Below are 23,572 nucleotides of genomic sequence, written 5' to 3'. Positions count from 1 at the left end.
CCTATTTTCGTCTTGCTTCATCCCTCTTCCATAGTTAAACAAAATGTAGGTACCCTTTTTGGGGTGAAAATGACAGATCTGCCATGGTCTTTGGCACTGGACAGAGATCTGTACAGGTATGGAGTCTCTCTGTGTGTGCAGGAAAACTCTGAAGAAAATGCAAACCCTAGATCTCAGCATGTTTGCGAGCTCTGTTCCAGGTTGAGCTTCAGAAGAGTGACAGCACAGAGCTTTTGGCATCACTGGGGAGATTCTCAAGGCATGCAATTTTAAAGCCCGGGCAATTTTTTTTTCCCCCATGTAGTGGGGCGTGCTGACGTAAGGAACAGTACATTTTCAAGACCGCTGGAGCGCGGGGGTGCCGGACCGGTCTTGTGCAGGGAGGATCGTAGGATCAGGTAAGTATATTTCTGCTGTCCTCTCCCCTAGAATAAAATGAGCAGTTAACCGGTTATGTGGAGGCACAGGCCCACTACATGGGAAAAAAAAATTTTGCTCAGCTTTAGGACTTCAAGTTTGGTATCTGTTTACTAGACACAATCCCGTCTTTTATGTTTTACCCGTAAAACTGGGTATTATTTTGTGTTTCTTTGAACTAAATTCATTTTAGTATATTTTTTTTGCTGAAAATATGCTCCCACAGAGGCATTGGGCTTTCTTTTAATGAGTTTGCACCTACTACACCTAGATTATCCAGTTCTGGACCAGAAGGTTTTCCCTCTTAAAGCAGAGTTCCAGCCTAACCGCACACTCACCTGTCCTACGGTCCAGCGATGCGTCTTCTCCCTCTCTGCTCCGCGGCGCCGGCATCACTGATGTGGGCACCCGGCTGTGACAGTTTGCGGCTTCACAGCCGGGTACGCACTGCGCATGCGCGAGTTGCGCTATGCGTTGTGATTGGCCGGCAATCTTCTGGGACCTCTGACATGTCCCAGAAGATTGCAGGGAGGGAGGGAGAGAGGAGAACTTTCGCTCAGGGTGCGGCGGCGCTCCGAGCGGAAATGGGAGCGGGTACATGTCAAAACTAGGTACCCACTCCCCCCCCCAAAAAAATGACATGCCAAATGTGGCATGTCAGGGGGTTAAGACTATTTAAAGCGGAAGTTCCACTTTTGGGTGGAACTCCGCTTTAACCTCCCTGGTGCTCTGATTATGTCAGAATTTTTGTGCTACAAGCAGTACATTGTTTTGCATGGAAATAACGGAATTTTTGTAAAATCTTACCTGTAAAATTCCTTTCTCTGAGTCCTCCGACAGTCGCCGCCTCTTCATATTCGTCACATATGGGGTATTAGACTTTGCTCCGAAGGAGTAGCTAGGCAACAGAATATGTTAACATTAAAGCTTTTACCATATCCTACCCTCAAGGGGTCGTCCCCTCAGTCAATACCCTCCTACTTCCTGCAACCATATCTCAGTTTCAGTGGAATAGCAGTAGAGTATACAACCAAACCCCAAAAGAGGGGCGGGGGCGGCGACTGTCGGAGGACTCAGAGAAAGGAATTTTACAGGTAAGATTTTACAAAAATTCCGTTTTCTCTTACGTCCTCCGACAGTCGCCGCCTCTTCATATTCGTCACATATGGGGACGTCCCAAAGCAGTGCAAAACATGAGGGGTGGGAAACGCATCCGCGCCGAAAGGCAACGCAGTCTCCGCATCAAAGAAAAGAACCTTACCAAAGGAAGGAAACCAGCTGGGCTACAGGAAAAATTAATTGCTCAACAGGAGCAACAACCCAGGAAAAGACAAATAACCAGGGGATAAAAAACTTATCCCAACAGCCAGAGGTCCCCAACAAGGGACCCGAGGGAATTGCCGCATTAAGAACCTTGCGGCCAAAGGAAGCATCCGCCGATGCCTGAACATCTACTTTGTAGAATTTTGTGAAAGTGTGCACGGTCGACCAGGTCGCCGCCTTACACACCTGGGCTACAGAAGCCCCATGACGACAGGCCCAAGACGTACTCAGAGATCTAGTAGAGTACGAGTAGAGTAGCCTGTTCAATGGTCTGCCTGATCCATTTGGCGATGGTAGAGGCCGACGCCGCCATGCCCTTCCGAGGACCCTCTGGAAGAACAAACAAGGAGTCCGTCTTTCGAAAGGACTCAGTCGATTTAAGGTAAACCCTTATCGCCCGAACAACATCCAAAGAATGTAGTCTCACCTCCTTTGGATGTTTAGGCTTCGCGCACAGCGAAGGCAAGACAATATCTTCATTAAGATGGAATTCCGAAACTCGCTTCGGAAGAAAAGAAGGATTAGGTCGCAAGACCACCTTATCCAAATGAACAACCAGATATGGAGACTTGCAGGACAAAGCCGCCAGCTCCGACATTCTGCGAGCCGAAGTGATCGCAACCAAAAAGGCGACCTTTTTGGACAACATAGACAACGAAATCTCCCTGATCTGTTCAAAAGGAGCACGTTGCAACACAGATAGAACGAGATTCAAGTCCCAAGGGGGCAGAGGATCCCTCCTAGGAGGAACCAGATGCCGCACTCCCTGAACAAAAGTGCCAACCAAGGAGTTGGAAGCCACGGGACGTTGAAACAGAACGGCCAGCGCAGACACCTGACCCTTTATCGTAGCCAGCGCCAAACGCTGATCGACACCCGTTTGAAGGAAGGACAGCACTCGGGAAACCGAGTACGTGCGGGGTGAAAACCCCCTGGACTCACACCAGGCAAAATAGGCCTTCCAAGTACGGTAATAAACCTTCCCCGAGGAAGACTTCCTCGCGTTGATCAAGGTATGAACGACCTCTGGGGAGAGACCCTTCTCCTTCAGGACCTCGGTCTCAACAGCCAGGCCGTCAAAGCCAGCGACTGTAAAGCAGGATGGTATATCGGCCCTTGAGACAGGAGATCGTCTCGAAGAGGCAGACGCCACGGGGCGTCGACCGCCAGATTCACGAGGTCTGCGTACCAGGACCGGCGAGGCCAGTCCGGTGCCACAAGAATCACCGTGCTGTGTTCCGAGTGTAACCTGCGAAGGAACCTGGACAGCAACTGAATCGGTGGAAACGCGTACATCAGCTCGTACTGATGCCACGGGGCCACTAACGCGTCCGACGCGTCTGCCCGAGGGTCGCGCGTCCTTGCCACGAACCTTCTCACCTTGTTGTTGAGACGAGACGCGAACAGGTCCACATCTGGAAGACCCCACTTCGCGCACAACATCTGGAAGACAGTCGGGTGGAGAGACCATTCCCCCCTGATCCAGGGTCTGGCGACTCAGATAGTCCGCCTGCCAGTTCTCCACCCCCGGAATGTGCACCGCCGTTATCGCCGGGACATGAGTCTCGGCCCAAGACAGAATGTTGGCCACTTCTCGAGCCGCTCGGGCACTCCTGGTGTCCCCTTGGTGGTTGATGTAGGCCACCGCCGTGGCATTGTCCGTCTGCACCCGAACCGGGCAGCCCTGCAGCCGGTCCGTCCAGCGATGAAGACAGAGATTTATCGCACGCAATTCCAGAATGTTGATCGGAAGGGAGGACTCCCCCTCCGACCAAGTCCCCTGGGCGGACAGAACGCCCAGAACACCACCCCAGCCTGACAGGCTGGCATCCGTGGTGATTACCGTCCACGAGATAGGACGAAACGACTTGCCCCCGGACACCATCGGGGACTGGAGCCACCACAGAAGGTCTCTTCTGGTGCGATGACTCAACGAGATTTAAAGATCCAGAGATTGAGGTCGCCCGTCCCACATGGACAGGATCTCCGCTTGGAGACCCCGCGTGTGAAACTGGGCGAAGGGAATCGCCTCGAAGGCCGAGACCATCAATCCCAGACATCTCATGCACGTCCGCAGAGACGAGTGCGGAACGTCCCTGAGGGACCTGACTTCCTCCTGAAGAGTTCTGAGTTTGTCTTCCGGCAGGAAGACCCTCGCCTGCACCGAGTCCAGGATCATTCCCAGGTAGGGAAGACGAACCGACGAATCGACTTTGGAAAATTTATCGTCCAACCAAACACCTGCAGAGTTTGCATCGTGACAGACAGGTCCTTCTCCAGGGTCCAGACCCTGGCTGGTCGCAGACCGAACCAGAATGTCGTCCAGATACCCCAGGACAGAAATGCCCTGAGCTCTCAATAATGCCAGAACCGGTGCAAGCACCTTGGTGAAAACCCGCGGAGCCGAGGCGAGACCAAAAGGCAACGCCACGAACTGGTAGTGATCCTCCGCAATGGCGAATCGAAGGTACCTCTGGTGACCCTCGAAAATGGGGATGTGAAGATACGCATCCTTCAAATCGATGGAGGCCATGAATTCCCCCGGAACCAGGGCAGCCACCACCGACCGCAGGGATTCCATGCGGAACTTGCGAACCCGCACAGAGCGGTTCAGAGCCTTCAAGTCCAGGATTGGACGAACCTTGCCCTCCTTCCTGGGCACGGTGAACAGATTGGAAAAAACCCCCCGAAATCTGTCCCGATGAGGCACCGGAACCACCACTCCCTGAGCCCTCAGGTCCCGCACCGCCAGGTGCAGGTCCCGTAAACGCTCTGGGGACAGTTGAAGATTTGAGGGAAAAAATCTGCTCTCCGGCCGAGAGAGAAACTCGATCTTGTAACCAGATCGAACGATCTCCTGAACCCATCTGTCCCGCACGCGGGCCAACCAGGGTTGAAGAAAACCGAGCAAGCGTCCCCCCACCCCAAAACTGGGTGAGGGCGCCCCTTCAGGCCGCACTGTTATGGGCTGCGGATCCGGATTGACCGGACTTCTGTTTCCCAGACCAGGGCTTCTTCTGAGAGCCTTGACCCTTGAACGGTTTGCCCTTGTAGTGCGACCGAAAGGCACGAAAGGACCCCTGAGGGGGCCTAAAATTAGCATGCTTCTTCCCAGAAGCCCCCTTAGCCTTGGGGAAATGGGGCAAGAGAGTGCTCTTACCTCCGGTGATCCCCTTAATCAACACATCCAAGGACTCCCCAAAAAGGCGAGACCCATCATAAGGCAGATTGGCTAAGGTCTTACGTGAAGATTGGTCCACCGACCAACATTTCAACCAAACCAGGCGGCGAGACAACACCGCCACGCTGTGCACATGTGCAGCCAATGGGACTAAGTCCAAGTCCGCATCACACAGATACATGACACCCTGGTGGATTTGATCCACCATATCCAGGGTCGCCGGCGAGCCGAATCGGCCACTAGGACGCGCCTAAGCATCTGCGTCCAACTTGCGACAGCCTGGGCCGCCATGAGAGAGGCAAACAGAGCCTTAAGCATAGAACCCGTAACAGAATAAGTATGACGGGCAAGAGACTCCAATCTCCTATCCGTGGCATCACGGAACACAGGGGAATCCTCTGCAGGAATCGCAGTGGATTTGTTTAAAACCGCAATTGCGTGATCCACTGGGGGTGGCACACACCACCTTTCATCAGTGGAAGGCGAGAAAGGATAACGCAGCTTGAACCTACTTGGTACAGCAAAAGGTTTGCGTAGATTGCGCCATTGTTCCTTAACAGCGCGCTGAAAATCATCATTGCAGGGAAAAACCTGCGGCGTCCTGCGTTTTCTCTGCGTCCCATAAGCCGCCAAGGCAGCGGGGGGACACACTTCATCCTGCAAACGCAGCGTTTGTTTTATGGAAGCAATCAATTCATCCATGATTGCCAGCTCTTCAGGCGAGCCAGGGGGAGAATTATCAACCCCTTCAACTTCAGCCTCCACCTCGGACCCCACTAGATCCAGGGAGGAGCGGGACCCCGATAAGGAGGCCCCCGCCATAACAACCCCATCACCTTCACCCTCAGAATCAGAGGAAAGAGAAACTCTGGGTCTCTTAGTAGATTGAGCAGCCACCAGCATCTGCACCTGAGCAGCAAGGCCAGCCACAATAGTGGCTAAATCCCCCCTGGGGGGGAAACAGCGGTCCCCTGGCTTTCCACCAAGGCGGTAGGAAATTTGCCCTCCTGAGAATCCATTGCCCCAATATCAAATGCCGGATAATAAAGGGTTAACTGCCCCTTTAACAAGCGTGGCGAGCGCAGCCCACCGCACCACACACAAGCACAATGAGACCCCCACAGGGACAATAAAACTGACACAGGCAATGGATAAGAAGGATATAACCTGAGGAGACCCTCGCCGCTGCTGCTGCCTCGATCGGTGTATCCTGGAGAAGAGGAAGTGATGCGGCCAGGGAGCTCTATGAAAGCCTATAGGAGGCTACAAGAAAATGGCCGCCATGCATGTAGAACATGCGGCCGGAGCGAGTGTAGGCAAAATGGCGCCGTTTGGCGCCGAAACCGCCGCTCCACAGTACAGTAATGCACACATGTTATCCATGTATAAAAAAACATGTTAGATCGCCGCAGCGATCGCTGTATAGTGCCCAAACATGCCACAAAACATGCCCCACAGCACACAGCTTCTCACACTGACAAGGCTGACACACACAAGGTCACACAGCCCCCCCCCCCCTTGCAGCCCACAGCATGCAGCCGAGTGATAGGGAGACAAACAGTGAGAACAGAGGCAGGTTAGACAGTCCCAGACTGACACCCCCCCAGACAGACAGGTCCCCACATAGATACACTTACCTCACAATGGCGTGGGGGACCCGCACAGGCGAACAAGCCACTGCACATGAGGCAGGGAGAGTCGCATACAAGACGCACAGAATGGGGGTTAAGAAACCGCACAGCGTCCAGTGAGGTAGCCACCTCACCAATCATCCCTGCACCGAACAGGGATGGGTCGTTCACTGTGCCAGGAGCGTTACCTGGCTGAACGCTCGATGGCAGGCTGGGAAGCCACTGACCCACGACCTGCGACCAGGGGGATCAGCCCGAGACCCAGCCCGCATGATCCTCTTCATCCGAAGAACTAACTAATGCTGACAAAAAGAACAGCTAAGTAAAGGTAGAGAGAAAACTCAAACAAAAAATCAAAAAAGAAGAAAGAGTCTGGGGCACAAAGCCCCAGCACAGAGAGAGCCAGCCACTCCTGACAAGCTAGACATTGAAACTGAGATATGGTTGCAGGAAGTAGGAGGGTATTGACTGAGGGGACCACCCCTTGAGGGTGGGATATGTTAAAAGCTTTAATGTTAACATATTCTGTTGCCTAGCTACTCCTTCGGAGCAAAGTCTAATACCCCATATGTGAGGAATATGAAGAGGCGGCGACTGTCGGAGGACGTAAGAGAAATGTTGTTTTATATTTTAGACCTGTAATTCTTAGGAATAACTAACTTAAATCTGTCCAAACAAGAGTCTAGTAGACACCCCGGGTATGATAAAGTTTGAAACATGAAATCATAATATAATAATAATACATTTCATCAAATTCTTCATTGTTTTCGAAGTGGAGATATTTCATTATGAGGGAGAGTCTGTACTCTGATATGACCCTGCCAAAGAATGGAGTGGCAAGTAATGTATTGGTTGTCCAATACCACTTCTGCAGGGGTTTCCCCACCACTAACTGAAGAATTATTAGGCTTAGAAATTTCCAAATGTCATCTTTGGTCAGTGGTTCCCACTTTCTGCATCTTGCAAACTTCCGATGCGTAGCCAATTGTTGCTCTTTGTACCGGTAACTATTTTTTCAATAACCTCATCGGTCAGAAACGTCAACTTTTATACCAGGCACTCCAGTAAAAGGGAATCTTGAGGGCGCTACCTGATCCGTACCGCAGTCAATAGAGCACCAAATCCGCACATCGCTGAGCTCAGTCGCAGAATCGTCGCTGTTGTCACTTTTAGTACCTGATGACGAATTTTCCCACGAATCACTATCGCTCAGTTCTTCAAATATTTCCGATTCACCGTTGCTTTTTTCTAGTTGGTCCAAAAGCGTTTTTGAGCTAAAAGAACGCTTTTTGGATGCCATGGATGTTATCAATTTTCCAGGCACAAAGTACCACAAAAAGTACAGGCAGGGCACTGGAAAAGCCTCTAGGTGAAATGGCATGATACAAAATTGTAATCCTAACAGATTACACTGTATCATGTCATTTGTGTAATCTCCCGCCAGTTCCACCCCCCTGCGACGCAGCACTCGCAGGGAAGGCAACCGGAAGAAGGTGCCGGCATTGGCCGAACACAATCGAGAGGACGGCGGGGGATCGCAGGGGAAGGTGAGTATCATTCTGGGATAATCCCGAGAGTGGCACGGGGTTACCGCCGCTTTTGTCACTGAATATTAACCCCGAGCCACACTTGAGAATGCCGCTAGGAAGGTTAATGACCAGGCCATTTTTTGCTATTTGGCACTGTGTTACTTCAACGGAAAATTGTGCGGTCAGGCGACACTGTACCGAAATAAAATTGATGTTCTTTTTTTCCCATAAATAGAGCTTTATTTTGGTGGTATTTGATCACCTCTGTGATTTTTATTTTCGCTGTAAACAAAAAAATAGTGACAATTCTGAAAAAAAGAAAAAACAATATTTTTTCACTTTCTGCTATATAACATTCCCCCCAAAAAATGTAAAATTTGTCATCTTTTTAGGTCAATTTGTATTCTGCTACATATTTTTGGTAAAAAAAAAAAGGCAATAAGCGTATTTTGATTGGTTTGTGCAAAAGTTATTGCATCTACAAACTAGGGGAAAGATTTATGTAATTTTTATTTATTTTTTACTAGTAATGGCGGCAATCAGCGATTTTTAGCGGGACTGCGACATTGCGGTGGACAGATCGGACCCCTGACATTTTAGGGGGGACCAGTGACATTACTACAGCAATCAGTGGTAAAAATATGCACTGTTACTGTATTAATGACACAGGCAGGAAAGGGGATAACCCAGGGGCGATCAAAGAGTTAGTGTGAGCCTAGGGGGTGTTTTCTAACTGTGGGGGGTGGGCTTGTAAAATCAATACAGAGAACTGTGATCCTAACTAGGAGGAACACAGGCGCTCTGTGCTGAAAGCTGAGAGAACAATAGTCTGCTGTGTTTACAACAGCAGACCGCCGTTCTCTCTTCCCAGGGAGCGATCACGAGTGCCCGGCTGCAATCGTGGCCGCCGGCCCTGTGGATCAGCTTCCCCACTGCCAAGTGGGCGTGCGCACCCTTAGGAGCGCTTCGGTGGACCGCCGTACAGGTACAGCGATTTGCAGGAACCTTCCGCTGTATAACTGCAGCGGCTGGTCGGCAAGTGGTTAAAAATGAATTAAATAGCATTTTTTTGTTTGTGGTGCTGAGATGGAGTGCAAATCCCCTATCTGCACTCCCATGCATACCTCACTCAGGTAAACGTTTCTGTCACGACTTTCCCACAGCTAAGCAGAGAATTCTCCTGAGGGAAGACTACAAAGAACACACGTGACCTCTAACTGAGCAGCCAGAAAACCTTTGTGTAAAACCTAGTAACACATAATAACACCGAGCTCGTTGACCCGAGCTATAATTCATTGTTAGTTATCAACGCTATAATCCGTTTAAAAGGCTTTGCCCAATTCAAATATGGCCGCCTAGGTATTATTTTGGTGACGTACCTTCCCATGTAGCTTTGCGCAGTCTCGTTCTCCGGAAGAAATCCGCCCCCTGGTACTGGGAACTTCCTCTTCGCGGACAGCCCGGGCCTAGGTAGGATGATAGTGTTGTGTCTCCGTTTTGTAATCTGCCGTATAGTGCGGCCATCCCGCCTCGTTAGTCCTCATTGTCCCTCAGGACAGGTCACTGCACTCCGCACGGTGCTGGTTGACGGAGTATTTGTGGGATTGGAGGAGGAATTGTGGGTAATATCGGTGTGAGGCACGGGTCGGCTTGGTCGCTCATACATAGCTGTATAACAGGGCCGGTTATCATTGTAGGAGGCTGAGAACACTCTGCATTGATAGAAGCCCTTCCTATATTTTTCTTAGCTATATTTATATATATATATATATTGTGTGTGTGTGTGTGTAATGGAGCTGGGCTGCCATTTCTGCCGTGTGTTGTGTTGTCATTTCACAATGTCCAATCATTTCATTCACCTGCTTATGATTTTATAGTAAGCTTGTGGTTGTATCAGTCAGCAGATCCTACGTAGATTACATACCATAGTTCTTTTTCTGTGCCCCCCCCCTTCCAAAAATTAAAAGGCAGCAGCTACACATACGGTAGCTACTGACTATTTTTAATATAGGAACACTTACCTGTCCTGGAATCCAGTGATGTCGACCCCCCCCCCCAGCCGATGTTTCCATCGGGTTTTACTGCCGTTGCTGGTAAGGCAGCCCGGCAGTGAAGCCGTTCCCTACGGCGTATTCTCGAACTCTTACTGGCCAGGTGTTCTATCAGAATCACGCTACCCATCAGGAAATGCAATGGAAGTGATGTTGCAAATCTGCTTTATTGCGAATGTGCTTTGTGTTTCAACGTGGCTGCTATGCGTTTCAATAGGTTCCCAAATCTGATAGAACACGAAGGCGGCAGCGGACATCTTACACCCAGACAAGTCTTCAATTTCACACTTATCCACTACCCATCAGAAAATGTGACGTTCTGAGCAAAAAATGCTTACTGCGAATGCATTCCAGCATGGCCGCTATGGATTTCGTAATCTGACAGAACATGATGGTGGCAGCGGACATCTTACACTCAAGCAACTCTTCAATTTCACACTTAATTTAGCAGCTAACTCACCTTATATACTGAAATAGACTCGCGGCCGAGTGAAATAATATATTTCACGATATAATCAGTTTGGCGCTGAGCAGTGCAGGGTGTACCAAGATGGCCGTCGCCACCTTCTGCCTGCAGGTTTGTCACTGTAATTACTATTAGGGATGCAACGATCCAACCTTTTTGCTTTGTGAAATCGCCGATCCTGAGTCCGATCTGGAAGTACTGTTTTGTGAGCGTATAACAATATAATACTTCCAGATCGGTATCGGCAGATACCTTATAACATTGTGCATTCAAAATCTAAAATGTCATTGGTTTAGTCTTTAAGAGGTTAAACTTCCCTCCTCCGGCAGACAGACGGAACGAAAAGATACATTGTAATCATTGTGTTTACTTAAAGAGAAAGTAAACCCTCCTGAGTGCCCATTCACACTAGCGCGACTTGTCAGGCGACTTGGTCGCCTGACAAGTCGCGGTGGGTCGTCTGCCATAGATTAGCACAGGACCCGTTCTAATAGGAGCGACACAATTCGCTCCGACTTAGAAAAAGGGTCCTGTACTACTTTGGGGCGACCTGCATTGACTTCAATTATATGAAGTCCGTGCATGTCGTGCCGAGGTCGCGGTGCACTCTGTGAACTGCGACTTCACAGGTCGCCCCAGCAAGTCAGGTCTGACACTTTTACCTATAGGTACTGTAAATATCTCCTAAACATGTACCGTTTAGGAGATATTTACCTTACATGCAGCCAGTGACGTCACTGGCGCATGCGCTCTGAAGGAACGGCCGCTGGTGCTTCTTCAGCGTGCGCGGGAGTGATGTCACCGCGGCTCCGGCCAATCAGATGGTCGGATGCCGCGATCCCGGAAGACGGGCGACATGTCCATACAGGTGAGCAGGCAGCACGGCGGGGCCTCGTTCTAAGGTAAGTATTTCATAATGAGCTAGTATGCGATGCATACTAGCTCATTATGTCTTTCTCTTACAGGTTGCAAAAAAAAAAAATATGGGTTTACAACCTCTTTAACTGGGAGAGTTAAAAGGCATTTTGCAGGAGGCTCTTTTTTTTTTTTTTTTTTCTTTGACAGCTGTTCTCTGCTCCCTCACAAGCTATAAAGAGCAAAACTGGATCGGCCGTGGATCTGTTAATTTTACCGATCCAGCTATTTTGCCCGTATCGGGGCCGATATTGGATCGGTGCATCCCTTGTTACTATAATAACAAAAATGTATTAATCATTTTCCTTATATAAGGAGAGTTTACTGCTATAATAAGTGTCAAATTGAAGAGTTGCTTGGGTGTAAGAAGATGTCCGCTGCTGCCTTCATGTTCTGTCGGATTAGGAAACCTATTTGAGCGCATAGCGGCCATGTTGGGAACGCGCGCAGTGTAAGCAATTTTCAGGTCACTTCTGTTACATTTTCTGATGGGTAGCGGTATAATGAGAGGACACTGGCTGCAGGGGGAGGAGAGGAGCTGAACTGGTGACATATCTCGCCACGGGACAGGGTACCTGTCAAAAAACGGCTACCCCCCCCACCGAAGGGTGCCAAATGTGGCACCGGAGGGGGGGGGGGGATCGGATAAGGGGAGGTTCCACTTTTGGGTGGAACTCCACTCAAAATCCAAATCTGGGAGACTACCAGATGAGCCAAGGTTTCTTTCCCATGGCTCTAAGGCCAGGAATTCAATGAACGAGAAGAGTCCCACATCCCATTGAGATCACACTACTGTGATATTTTTTTTTTTTTGCCTACATTTGCTGGACAGTTACTATGTAAATCACATTATTCTCTATGGTGCCCATACACATCAATGCAACATGGTGCAGTGTGACTTCTGCTAAGGTGCTTCTTTTGGTGCAGCATACTGCATTTTTGTTTCTATAGACTCCAATGGGTGCGCAGGAAAAATGCATTTATTTTATTGCATTGTTTTGTGCCCAAAATAGAACTTCTCCTTGAACGTGAAGTTCTGTTTTTAACCCCATGGTTCTGACTGCACACAAATATGCGGCCTCTCGGCAGGTGGGCCTTGGTGCTGAGCTTCAACATATTTGCGTGAATTTATGTAACTACGGCTATGCTGAGAGCGCGCTGCTACCGATCACTACTTGCGATCGGGAGCTTTCGTATCATGTGGCCACCGTGACAGACAATCACGGTGGTCACATGATCCTCTTAGAGGGGTTCGGCCTCCTACTGCCTTAATTCAGCTGTGCCAAGAGCAAGCAGTTACCGACTGCTAATGGAAAGCTCCCGTCACTACCTGCGATTGGGAGCTTTGTGATCATGTGACCACCGTGACAGGCAATCATGCCAGTCACATGATCCTCTTAAAGGGCCGGGAGGCACCAGCGCCAAGAGTAACAGAAAAGTGATGGCAGAAAAAGACTAAGTCGTCCATTGGTGCCCCCCCCCGTTAACTTTTATTGTCCGACTATAGCTCTGTTTGTCCCAAGCATGGTTGAAGCCATTTGCTGTTGACTATCTTACTACCTCTGCTGGTAGTTTATTCCAAGCATCAACTACCCTTTTAGTAAAATAATGCTTTCTAAGATTAGTTTTAAACCTTCCTCCAGTTTGAGGTCATGTCCCCGCGTTCTTGATCTTGGTTTCACATTGAAACCTTCAAATACGTGAAGAGGCTGAATAGGGTTCAGGAGGGCAATTTTTTTTCATCATGTCTCCCCTTTCCTCCAGACTGTACAGATTAAGTTCCTGAAGTTGCTCTCTTGTTACCAGTCTCTGGATTCGTTCTATTTTATCAATGTCTTTGTGTATGCGAGGTTTCCAGAACTGGACGAAGAGGTTAAGAATCTCCCCCCATTTTTAACACTTTTGGAAGTTTATTTTTGGGGGGGGGGGAGAGGCGGTACCTGCTCCCACTTCCACTGGAATCACCTAGATGATTCCACTGGAATCACCTAGATGATTCCACTGGAATCACCTAGATGATTCCACTGGAATCACCTAGATGATTCCACTGGAATCACCTAGATGATTCCACTGGAATCACCTAGATGATTCCACTGGAATCACCTAGATGATTCCACTGGAATCACCTAGATGATTCCACCGGAAGCTGTCCGCAACCTCTTGGGACATAGTGTTCTCTTGATAGCTATCTATATGTTCCTCCAAAAAGTCAGTGGCTACTACCATTTTGGTTTGTATATGCCTAATTTTTAAGTGGAAATTCAGACCAAAGTTAAAAAAACTGTAAATCGACTTGAAGCCACATTCCAAGACTAACCTATCTAGCCCTGTAAAGCAAAAATCGCTCTACATAGATTTTCTGAAGTCACTCCAGTCCAGTCTCCAGTGTTGGAAGCTGTGTACAGGAGACAGACAGCCGACAATGCCTGGGAAGTGTCGTCACCCATACAGTTACTATGGGGCTACCTCCTCTGCACAGGCCTACACAGAGAAGCTGCCACTGACAGCTCAGTGTGGGCCTGGACCGGATTGGCTTCAGAAAAGTTATGTATAGTGATTTCTTCTTTACAAGGTTATATAGGTTAGTCTTAGATTGTGGCTGCAAGTAGATTTACAGATTTTAGTTTTAGGCTGAGCTTCTTCTTTAACCACTTCCGGATCGCCCACTGTGTTTTTATGTCACTATTTTGTCGTTAAATTCCTGCACAACATGTCTGTGTTAGCTGTTGTATAGTTAATAAATAAGGTTTCTACTAGTTTCGGAGTATATTTTAGTTTTGTGTCTGTTTGATTTTGCATATCAAATAACCTAATTATATTTTTGAAACATTTGTGTTTTCTAGTGCACCATGGGACGTGTAATCAGGGGACAGAGAAAAGGTGCGGGGTCTGTTTTCAGAGCCCATGTAAAGCACAGGAAAGGACCTGCTAAGCTCAGGGCTGTCGACTTTGCAGAAAGGCATGGCTACATCAAGGGCATTGTGAAAGTGAGTACCATTTATGCAATGCTGCTCTTAGTGATCAAGCAACAGACAAACCCGATTCCAAAAAAGTTGGGACACTGTACAAATTGTGAACAAAAACAGAATGCAATGATGTGAAAGTTCAATATTTTATACAGAATACAACATAGATGACACATCAAATGCTTAAACTGAGAAAATGTATCATTTTAAGGGAAAAATAAGTTGATTTTAAATTTCATGGCATCAACACATCTCAAAAAAACTGGGGCAAGGCCATGTTTACCACTGTGTGGCAGCCCCTCTTCTTCTTTTTATAAGTCTGCAAATGTCTGGGGACTGAGGAGACAAGTTGCTCAAGTTTATGAATAGGAATGTTGTCCCATTCTTGTCTAATACAGGCTTCTAGTTGCTCAACTGTCTTAGGTCTTCTTTGTCGCATCTTCCTCTTTTTATGATGGGCTAAATGTTTTCTATGGGTGAAAGATCTGGACTGTAGGCTGGCCATTTTTGTGCCCGGATCCTTCTACGCAGCCATGATGTTGTAATTGATGCAGTATGTAGTCTGGCATTGTTATGTTGGAAAATGCAAGGTCTTCCATGAAAGAGACAACGTCTGCAAGGGATCGTATGTTCTAGAACTTGGATATACCTTTCAGCATTGATGGTTCCTTTCCAGATGTGCAAGCTGCCCATGCCACACGCACTGACCTGAGCGCTGATAATTTGGGTCGTCCTTGTCCTCTTTAGTCTGGATGACATGGCGTCCCAGTTTTCCAAAAAGAACTTTAAATTGTGATTCCTCTGACCACAGAACAATTTTCCACTTTGCCACGGTCCGTTTTAAATGAGCCTTGGCCCAGAGAAAATGCCTGCGCTTCTGGATCATGTTTAGATATGGCTGCTTTTTTGGCCTATAGAGTTTTAGCCGGCAACGGCGAATGGCATGGTGGATTGTGTTCACCGACAATGTTTTCTGGAAGTATTCCTAAGCCCGTGTTGTGATTTCCATAACAGTATCATTCCTGTAAGTGATGCAGTGCTGTCTAAGGGCCCGAAGATCACGGGCATCCAGTATGGTTTTCTGGCCTTGACCCTTACGCACAGAGATTGTTCCAGATTCTCTGAATCTTTGGATGATGATATGCACTGTAGATGATGATAACTTCAAACTCTTTGCAATTTTTATCTGAGAAACTCCTTTCTGATATTGCTCCACTATTTTTCGCCGCAGCATTGGGTGAATTGGTGATCCTCTGCCCATCTTGACTTCTGAGAGACACTGCCACTTTGAGAGGCTCTTTTTATACCCAATCATGTTGCCAATTGACCTAATAAGTTGCAAATTGGTCCTCCAGCTGTTCCTTATATGTACATTTAACTTTTCTGGCCTCTTATTGCTACCTGTTTCAACTTTTTTTGGAATGTGTAGAGGTCCTTTCACACGAGCGCTCCGATCAGATCATCCTGTCAGTTTTTTTAGGTGGATCTGATCGGATGCTCCATGCATCCCTATGGGGCAGCGAATATCAGCGGAGACATGTCCGCTGCCATCCGCATCCGATCCTGTCCGTGAAATCCAGACGGGTGGAAACCCTATTTTCTATCTCTCCAGGGGGTGGGATCGAATGAGAGCGGACAGGCGGTCCGCTCTCATCCGATTCCCCCATAGAGATGCATGGGGCTCTGACACCTCCCTCACCATCCAAAATTTTCTTTTTCTCCTTCTATATTTTAGGGCTACTTTGGACTAGCTATATAAAATTCGGTAAAATAAGCGCCTTTAGCGTAAAGTTATTGTAAACTCTCGTTTGTTTTATTTTCTTCTATAAAAATAACAAACGTTATACTTCCTCTGCATTTAGTTTTGCACAGAGCAGCCTAGATTCTCTTCTTCTCGGGTTCCTGGCTGGAGCTCCTGGCCCCATCTTCCTGTTGAGTGCCCCCACAGCAAGCAGGTCACTATAGGGGCAACTGAGCCAGGACAGGGGACCCGAGAAGAGGTGGATTGGGTCGGCTGTGTGCAAAACCACTGCACAGAGCAGGCAAGTATGACCTATATGTTTTTAAAAGCTTAATGTCACTTTAAGATAGAAGGGGTCAAAAAATCTAGTTGCAGTTGACTAAACTGTGCCCTCAAGTGTACATGAAATTCTTGGGTCTTACTATGATATCCAGGATAAATTGGCAAAGTAAGTATTCAACATATTCTTTTACAGGATTCTTTTGCCTTAACCGTTTGCCGACTGCTCACAGTACATTTACTGCGGCAGTCAGCCCCGGCCAGGCAGAGTGACGTAGATCTACGTCGCTAGCCTGTCGCCGGCTTTTGAGCCAATAGCGGGCGAGCGCACGCCCGCCCCGGCTCGTTCACAGAGGAGTCCGCGTGTGACCGGCGGACCCGATGTCCGCCGGTCACACTACGATCGTCGGTAGTGAGGGAGAAAGGCGGGCGGCTTATGTAAACAAGCCGCCTGTCATTCTCCCCTGTGTAAAAATGGAGATCAGACGGTTCTATGTAGAACCGTTGATCTGTTTTTACAATAGGAGACCTGTCCTATCACAGTTAGAAACACGCCCCTATGACACACTTAACCCCCCCTCTCCAATACAGTTAACCCCTTCCCTGCCAGTGTAATTTTTACAGTAACAGTGCATATGTATAGCACTGATTACTGCAGTAATGTCTCTGGTACCCCCAAAAATGTCAGTCAAGGGTCCAATCTGTCCGCCGCAATGTCGCAGTACCGCAAAAAAAATCGCAGATCGCCGCCATTACTCGTTAAAAAAAAAACACCAAAAATGACAATCTTTCCCTTTTAGTAAACGCGATAACTTTTGCGCAAACCAATCAAAATACGCTTTTTGCGATTTTCCTTTTTTTTTTTTCCCCCAAACATATGTAGCATAAAACAAATTGGCCGAAAATGTTTGATTTTTACAATTTTTTTTGGGGGGGGGGGGGAATTTCATATAAAAAAGTGAAAAATATTGTTATTTTTGCAAAATTTACGCTCCTTTTTTTTGTTTATAGCGTATGATCAAAAAATCGCACAGGTGATCAAATGCCACCAAAAGAAAGCTCTGTTTGTGGGGGAAAAAAGGACGTGAAATTCGTTTAGGTACAGCATTGCACGACCACGCAATTGTCTGTTAAAGTCACGCAGTAAAAAATCGCAAAAAACCCCCTGGTCAGGAAGGGGGTAAAATCTTCCGGGGCTTAAGTGGTTAAAGTACAACTGAAGGCAAAACTTTTTTTTTTTTTCTCTGTTTGGCTATAGGACAGGAAGTGAAGGAAATCTCTGCAGTGGGACAAAAATCCATCTGACTGGTTATAACCCTCCCTTACTCTATCCAAAATGGGGGGAGGGGTGTTTTGCCTATAGTTCTACTTAATTTTTTTTTTTTTATACATCTTTGGGTATTGGCAACAGAGTTGCTTTTTTAAACGGTATGAGGAGGATCTAGTCATAAATAAAAGCATGTTGACAGTAGTTCTCTGGTAACTTTTGGGAAATTGTTAACTTTTATCATTAAAATTCTTGTTTTTCCACAGGACATTATCCACGATCCTGGCCGTGGTGCTCCACTTGCTAAAGTTGCCTTCCGTGACCCTTACAGGTTCAAAAAGAGGACTGAACTTTTCATTGCAGCTGAGGGTATCCATACCGGTCAATTTGTGTACTGTGGCAAAAAAGGTAAAATAGTAGTTCAATCCTAGAAACATTTAAATTACTATTGAAAAGGCAGCCCTTCAAATCTAGTGCACTTTAACAATTAGGCTGGTGATAACTCGCAAATAGAACTGCCAAGAAGTAAAGTGGTTCAAGTTTGGCCACAAATCGTTTTCTGTAGCAAAATACTAACCCTTCAGTCTCCTAAATATACTTTTTTTTTTTTTTTTTTCATTGATTTTAAGACTAACCTAGTTGTAGCATTGTAATTTATGGTTGTGGGTCTGTTGACATTTCACTGACTTGGTTTGTCTTAAAAAAAAAAAAAAAAAAATCTTTGAAAATCAGTTTTCTTAAAAGCCGTTAAGAGAGAAATAAGAAGAGTGCCATCCTTAATGGTTCCCCTTTTTGAAATGACTAGTTCTATTGCTGAGGCAATGGGTTCAACTTATTGGTGTGAAACAAGAATTCAGATAAGCACATTCTCTTGAATGTATTTGGTCCAGGTTAGTGATTATTGAAACCAGTGGGTCGAAGTAGCAGACAAAGTGTTTTTCAAGTTGTTGGTTATGGCGGACATACTCAATGGTCTCTAATCTGTGAATATCCTATTTGCGGCTTGGTTAAGAAGAGTTTTTGTGTTCTTTATATAAAATTGCTTTTGGAATGTTACTTGTATCTGTTGATGCTGAAAAACGTATTTCTTAACTTTTTTTTTTTTTACTTTTTAGCTCAGCTAAACATTGGTAATGTCCTCCCTGTTGGCACCATGCCCGAAGGAACTATTGTTTGTTGTGTAGAGGAGAAGCCAGGTGATCGTGGCAAGTTGGCTCGCGCGTCTGGCAACTATGCTACAGTCATCTCCCACAATCCTGAAACAAAGAAGACCAGAGTAAAGCTGCCATCTGGCTCCAAGAAAGTTATCTCTTCTGCAAACCGAGCAATTGTTGGTGAGTGCTTCAGCCCAGTTAGCCAACCAGAATGTTTAGCCTTGTTGCATAAAAATGCAAGCTTATTACAACTGCATGTTCCTTACCAATTGGTTTTCTAAATGCAGGAGTCGTTGCTGGTGGTGGACGTATTGATAAGCCCATTTTGAAGGCAGGTCGTGCTTACCACAAATATAAGGCTAAGAGAAACTGCTGGCCACGTGTCCGTGGTGTGGCTATGAATGTAAGTGTTTGTTTTTTCTCTCTCTCCCTTCCACTCCCAAAATCCCCCCCCCTTTTTTTTTTTTTTTTTTTTATTGTACATTCTAACACGCATAAAGAATATTTGGGCCTTGTGGTAAGAGGCAAAGTGTTTTGCCTGTAAAAAAACAGCAAATAGGTGCTAGTGTAGTGATGGTCATTCCATTGGATCCACTCGCCAAATTTCCAAATATTGGTCCTGTTGGCTGCCATCACAAGTGTTGATGCTTAATTCATCAGAGGAGCAAGATTTTATGCCTTTACTTTTTCTCAGATGTGATGAGACAAAGTAGAAATCCAGGGTTGGACTGGTTGTACACAAATAAAAGCAATAAGTGACCAGCGCTATGGAGTGTGCGGTGAAGCGTGAACGGCTATCAGGTGTAAGCGGCCAACAACCAAACCCCAAGGGGTCAAGATATAGGTAAAAGTGCAAGAAAAGGTTGAAAACGGCGCTACCTTTGTGCAATAAATAATAAGGTGCAATCACTTGCAATCAACTCATAAATAAAGGGGTGTGACCCATAAAAGAGGTAAAATAAATGAATATATACTGTGTATTGGGTAGATTCAAAATGGAACCGATTAAATCTTAGTGTGTGGTAGGTACAACCCAAAAGTGCTGAAGTGCAATAAATTGATGACATAGACAAGTGAATTTATTTTTGTGATAAAAAATATACAAATACAGTGCAGAAGTAGAATAAATCATGTGTTGGATAATAATCCTGGCTCTGTTACTTGTGTGAGTATAACATGCCAATACAAAACATTTTGTGATGAAAGTGGTGAATAAACCAGGGGAAAAAATCCCTTAAGGTAAGATGGCAGCTGCAGTCACCTGTGTAACCACTAGGTGTCGCGCTGTATATACAACCTGCAGCATATAGAAGTCAGGCCAATGTGTGTCTCCAAGGGTCCCCCTCCACGGTCAACAAGGCACCAGTTGGCGTGTTTCCATATGGAAAAAGAAAGAGGGGAGCCCCACATCTGCTCCAGCAGACGTCCTCTGACGAAACTCGTAGGGCGGGTCCATTGCGTCATAGCGTCACTTCCGGTTTCAGGACTCCACCGCTGTGGAACGCGGAAGCTTCCCGGCGTTCGCTACTGATCCGAGGCAGCTCTCACAGTGAGTGGATGCTACGTATTCTCTAACTGTTGTTGATCAAATACTTCATGGGGCTCCCCTCTTTCTTTTTTGTATTGGCATGTTATACTCACACAAGTAACAGAGCCAGGATTATTATCCAGCACATGATTTATTCTACTTCTGCACTGTATTTATTTGTATATTTTTTATCACAAAAATAAATTCACTTGTCTGTCAATTTTATTTATTGCACTTCAGCACTTTTGGGTTGTACCTACCGCACATTAGGAGATTTAATCGGTTCTATTTTGAATCTACCCAATACACAGTATATACATTTATTTTACCTCTTTTATGGTTTTATGGGTCACACCCCTTTATTTATGAGTTGATTGCAAGTGATTGCACCTTATTATTTATTGCACAAAGGTAGCGCCGTTTTCAACCTTTGGTTGTACACAAGTTCATCGGTCGATTTTGTGTACAACCAAGATTCCCATACAAGGATTTATATTGGGCTGGTCCCTGCTGAATTTTGATCCATATATGGCCGGCTTAAGATGTGCAGTCACTCATGCTGTGATGAGACTTGCCGGGTGCTGAATAAAATAGCCAGTAAGCCGTATGATAGGTGTTGCCCCCCCCCCCCCTTTCAGAACCACAGATCCAAAAGACAAGGTGTGCTATCGTTTTAAGGATAACTACCAAGTCATGTAAATGTAGTGGCCAAATGTAAACAGAGAATTGCCAGCGTTTAGCACAGATTTTAGTCTTCAATATAGAACCCTCTTACATACAGCTGGTATTGGCTTTTTACATTTCTCGGTACACAATCTGGACACTGGCTTCAGTGGAGTATGACTTGTAGCAATGATGGAATAACCATTTGGAAATATTTTGTCCCTTTATCACTACATAATTGTCTTTTTAAATTTAAGTATTTGTAATCCTTTCTCAAAGCCTTCAACTTTTTTCCTTTTTTGGATTATGACAAGTAAAATCCTCGGGTAACCTGCTGTGTGTAGACAAGTGGCAGTATCAGCCTGAACCCCTACCAGACCATGCCCCCAACATGTTTCACTCTGCCCACTTGAGCTTACTCATGGGGATGGCCATCGGTGGAGTGAATGGCGCCTCTCACCAAGCCGCTAGGAGACTGAGCCAGCTGCTCCCATCCCCTCCACAGTCCAGCGCTCCAGGGACAGTCAACTGCTCTCTGTTCAGAGGGGAGGGGGAAACTGAGCAATTTGCGGTGGGGGACAGATTGCGTCAATGCTGCATCCAAATACATGGATTGTTTGTGTTTTTTTCTTTTTTTGGAAAGCCTATACTTCTCAATTTTTACTGCTTTATCACCCTAGCAGCTGGAGAGAGTTCTTCCTTAATGTTTTACTTTAACACTTTTTATATATGCAAGGTAAAATGTAAATATTTAAAACTTTTCAATGCACTGTGTGATAAAGCTAGCACTTTAGCTCATATCCTCTTGTTGAATAACGTACATCAAGTAACTGCAGCTTATTATAGAAACTGAACCTCTAAATTTACTGACCCTTCACCTTTCACCTTTCATCTGCAGCCTGTAGAACATCCCTTCGGTGGTGGTAACCATCAACACATTGGCAAACCTTCAACTATCAGGAGAGATGCTCCAGCTGGTCGCAAAGTCGGTCTTATTGCTGCTCGTCGTACTGGACGTCTGCGTGGCACAAAGACTGTGCAAGAAAAGGAGAACTAAAAATATTCCCTGCATAATTTACATAATAAACTTTCGAAAACTTCTAAGATTGTGTTTTTTTTTTGTAATACACAAGTAGCGCTAGATGTTTACTGGTTTTATGTTGGTGGAAAAAGGCTAAGCACATCAGGTAACAATCACATTTAGGACTACCTAAAACAGACGGTGCGCATAGTTCTGTACGCAGCAGTAGAGAAGATGGTGGGTCCAGTCATACTGAACCTAGCAGCAGAATGTTGCACTGCATTTAGCTGGGGGCTGCATTTGTACCATGTTCTATTCTTGTAAACATTTGTGCTCGATCAACACTGAAATATTTAACGATGTGTGGCCGATTTACACTTTTGATGTTTACGTGTTGACCCTGAATTAGTCATACATGTGCTACCACAGCATGAATGATTCATTCAAGGATGACATATAAACATCAATCGTATGTTATTGGTGGCAGCACTATTGGCTATGCATTGTTAAAGCTTAAGTGTTGGCACTGAGACGTGGCAGCCAATAGGGTCTATTTTTCTCAAGTCGTCTTCCAGGACAGCCCATGAGACCTAGGGCTCCTCCTAACAGGACAGGAAACGCGTTAACCCCACCAGATAAAGAATTCCTTCAGGCCTCACCCTTCAGTATTAGTGTTTCCTCCAGGCAGGGGATAACCTGTTTCCTGGAACCTGGTTCTTTGGTCTCATGGTCTGTCCATTTAGAGATTTGAAAGAACCTTACCTTTTGCTGCCCAGTGCGATACCTCTACTTACAGGTTAGTGGTGGCTGCTCTTTCTCCTGTTCTCAGTGCCTGGGGAGGGCCAGAACTGTTGATGGCATCCTAGGAAGCAGAAGGGAGTCTCTACCGAGCCATGTGGTGTTTTGGCAGCGGGGGAGATGCTCAGGCAATACACGTGCACTGAGGTGTTTGCTGTTTCCTTTGCAGATCGTGCAGAGTGCGGTGTTCAGGGTCCCTTGTATCAGCTCCACGTGTAGGAGGAAGGGGCGAAACTCCTGCGTGGAACGCTGGCCCCAGGAAGTGACTAGGTCACTTCCGGTCGCGGTGATGTCATCGGTGGGTGCTGGAGACACTGGTTCTGGGCCCTAAGCGCGAACAGGAGATTGCTGGGCGACTGGTGATATGTGACGAACCCAGCAGAGGCTGTGGGAACACTAACAGAGCGGGATGGATTCCTCTGCAGCAACTGCTCAGGCAGCAGAAGCTGGCTCTGGCACCAGCACCTCTCAGGTAAGCCTGGGAAATCTTCCCTCTTGCAATCCTGTGAGGTTTTTCTTTTCCTTCCATCAAGCTTTGGGCCTGGTGAAAGGGGCACTTTTCATCTCTCCTGCACTGGGGTTGTTTGGAGTTTTTGGGTGGTTTAAATTCTCAAACTGGATTTTCTTTTTTGTTTGTCAAAC

General features: G+C 46.6%; 1 protein-coding gene across 1 annotated transcript; it reads left to right on the top strand.

Moving 5' to 3' along the window:
* Positions 1-9,479: 9,479 nt before the first annotated feature.
* LOC309545511 (large ribosomal subunit protein uL2) lies at positions 9,480-22,215 on the top strand. The gene is made up of 6 exons (XM_082244724.1): positions 9,480-9,551; positions 14,357-14,500; positions 18,033-18,174; positions 18,882-19,100; positions 19,208-19,323; positions 22,010-22,215. Exons 2-6 carry the CDS (start codon positions 14,363-14,365, stop codon positions 22,166-22,168), a joined length of 774 nt encoding a protein of 257 aa, XP_082100850.1. The 5' UTR covers positions 9,480-9,551; positions 14,357-14,362; the 3' UTR covers positions 22,169-22,215.
* The last annotated feature ends 1,357 nt before the right edge of the window (positions 22,216-23,572 follow it).

This window comes from Pelophylax lessonae, assembly GCF_965119305.1.
Source record: "Pelophylax lessonae genome assembly, chromosome: 2".
Classification (NCBI taxonomy): domain Eukaryota; kingdom Metazoa; phylum Chordata; class Amphibia; order Anura; family Ranidae; genus Pelophylax; species Pelophylax lessonae.
Note: the sequence above shows the minus strand (reverse complement) of the source record. Positions and strands in the feature narration are given on the sequence as shown.

Coding starts and splice junctions, on each gene's coding strand:
- LOC309545511 (XM_082244724.1), top strand. CDS start 14,363: ATGGGACGTGTAATCAGGGGACAGAGAAAAGGTGCGGGGTCTGTTTTC. Junction 18,175..18,881: donor TGTGTACTGTGGCAAAAAAG/GTAAAATAGTAG, acceptor TTTACTTTTTAG/CTCAGCTAAACATTGGTAAT. Junction 19,324..22,009: donor TCCGTGGTGTGGCTATGAAT/GTAAGTGTTTGT, acceptor TTTCATCTGCAG/CCTGTAGAACATCCCTTCGG.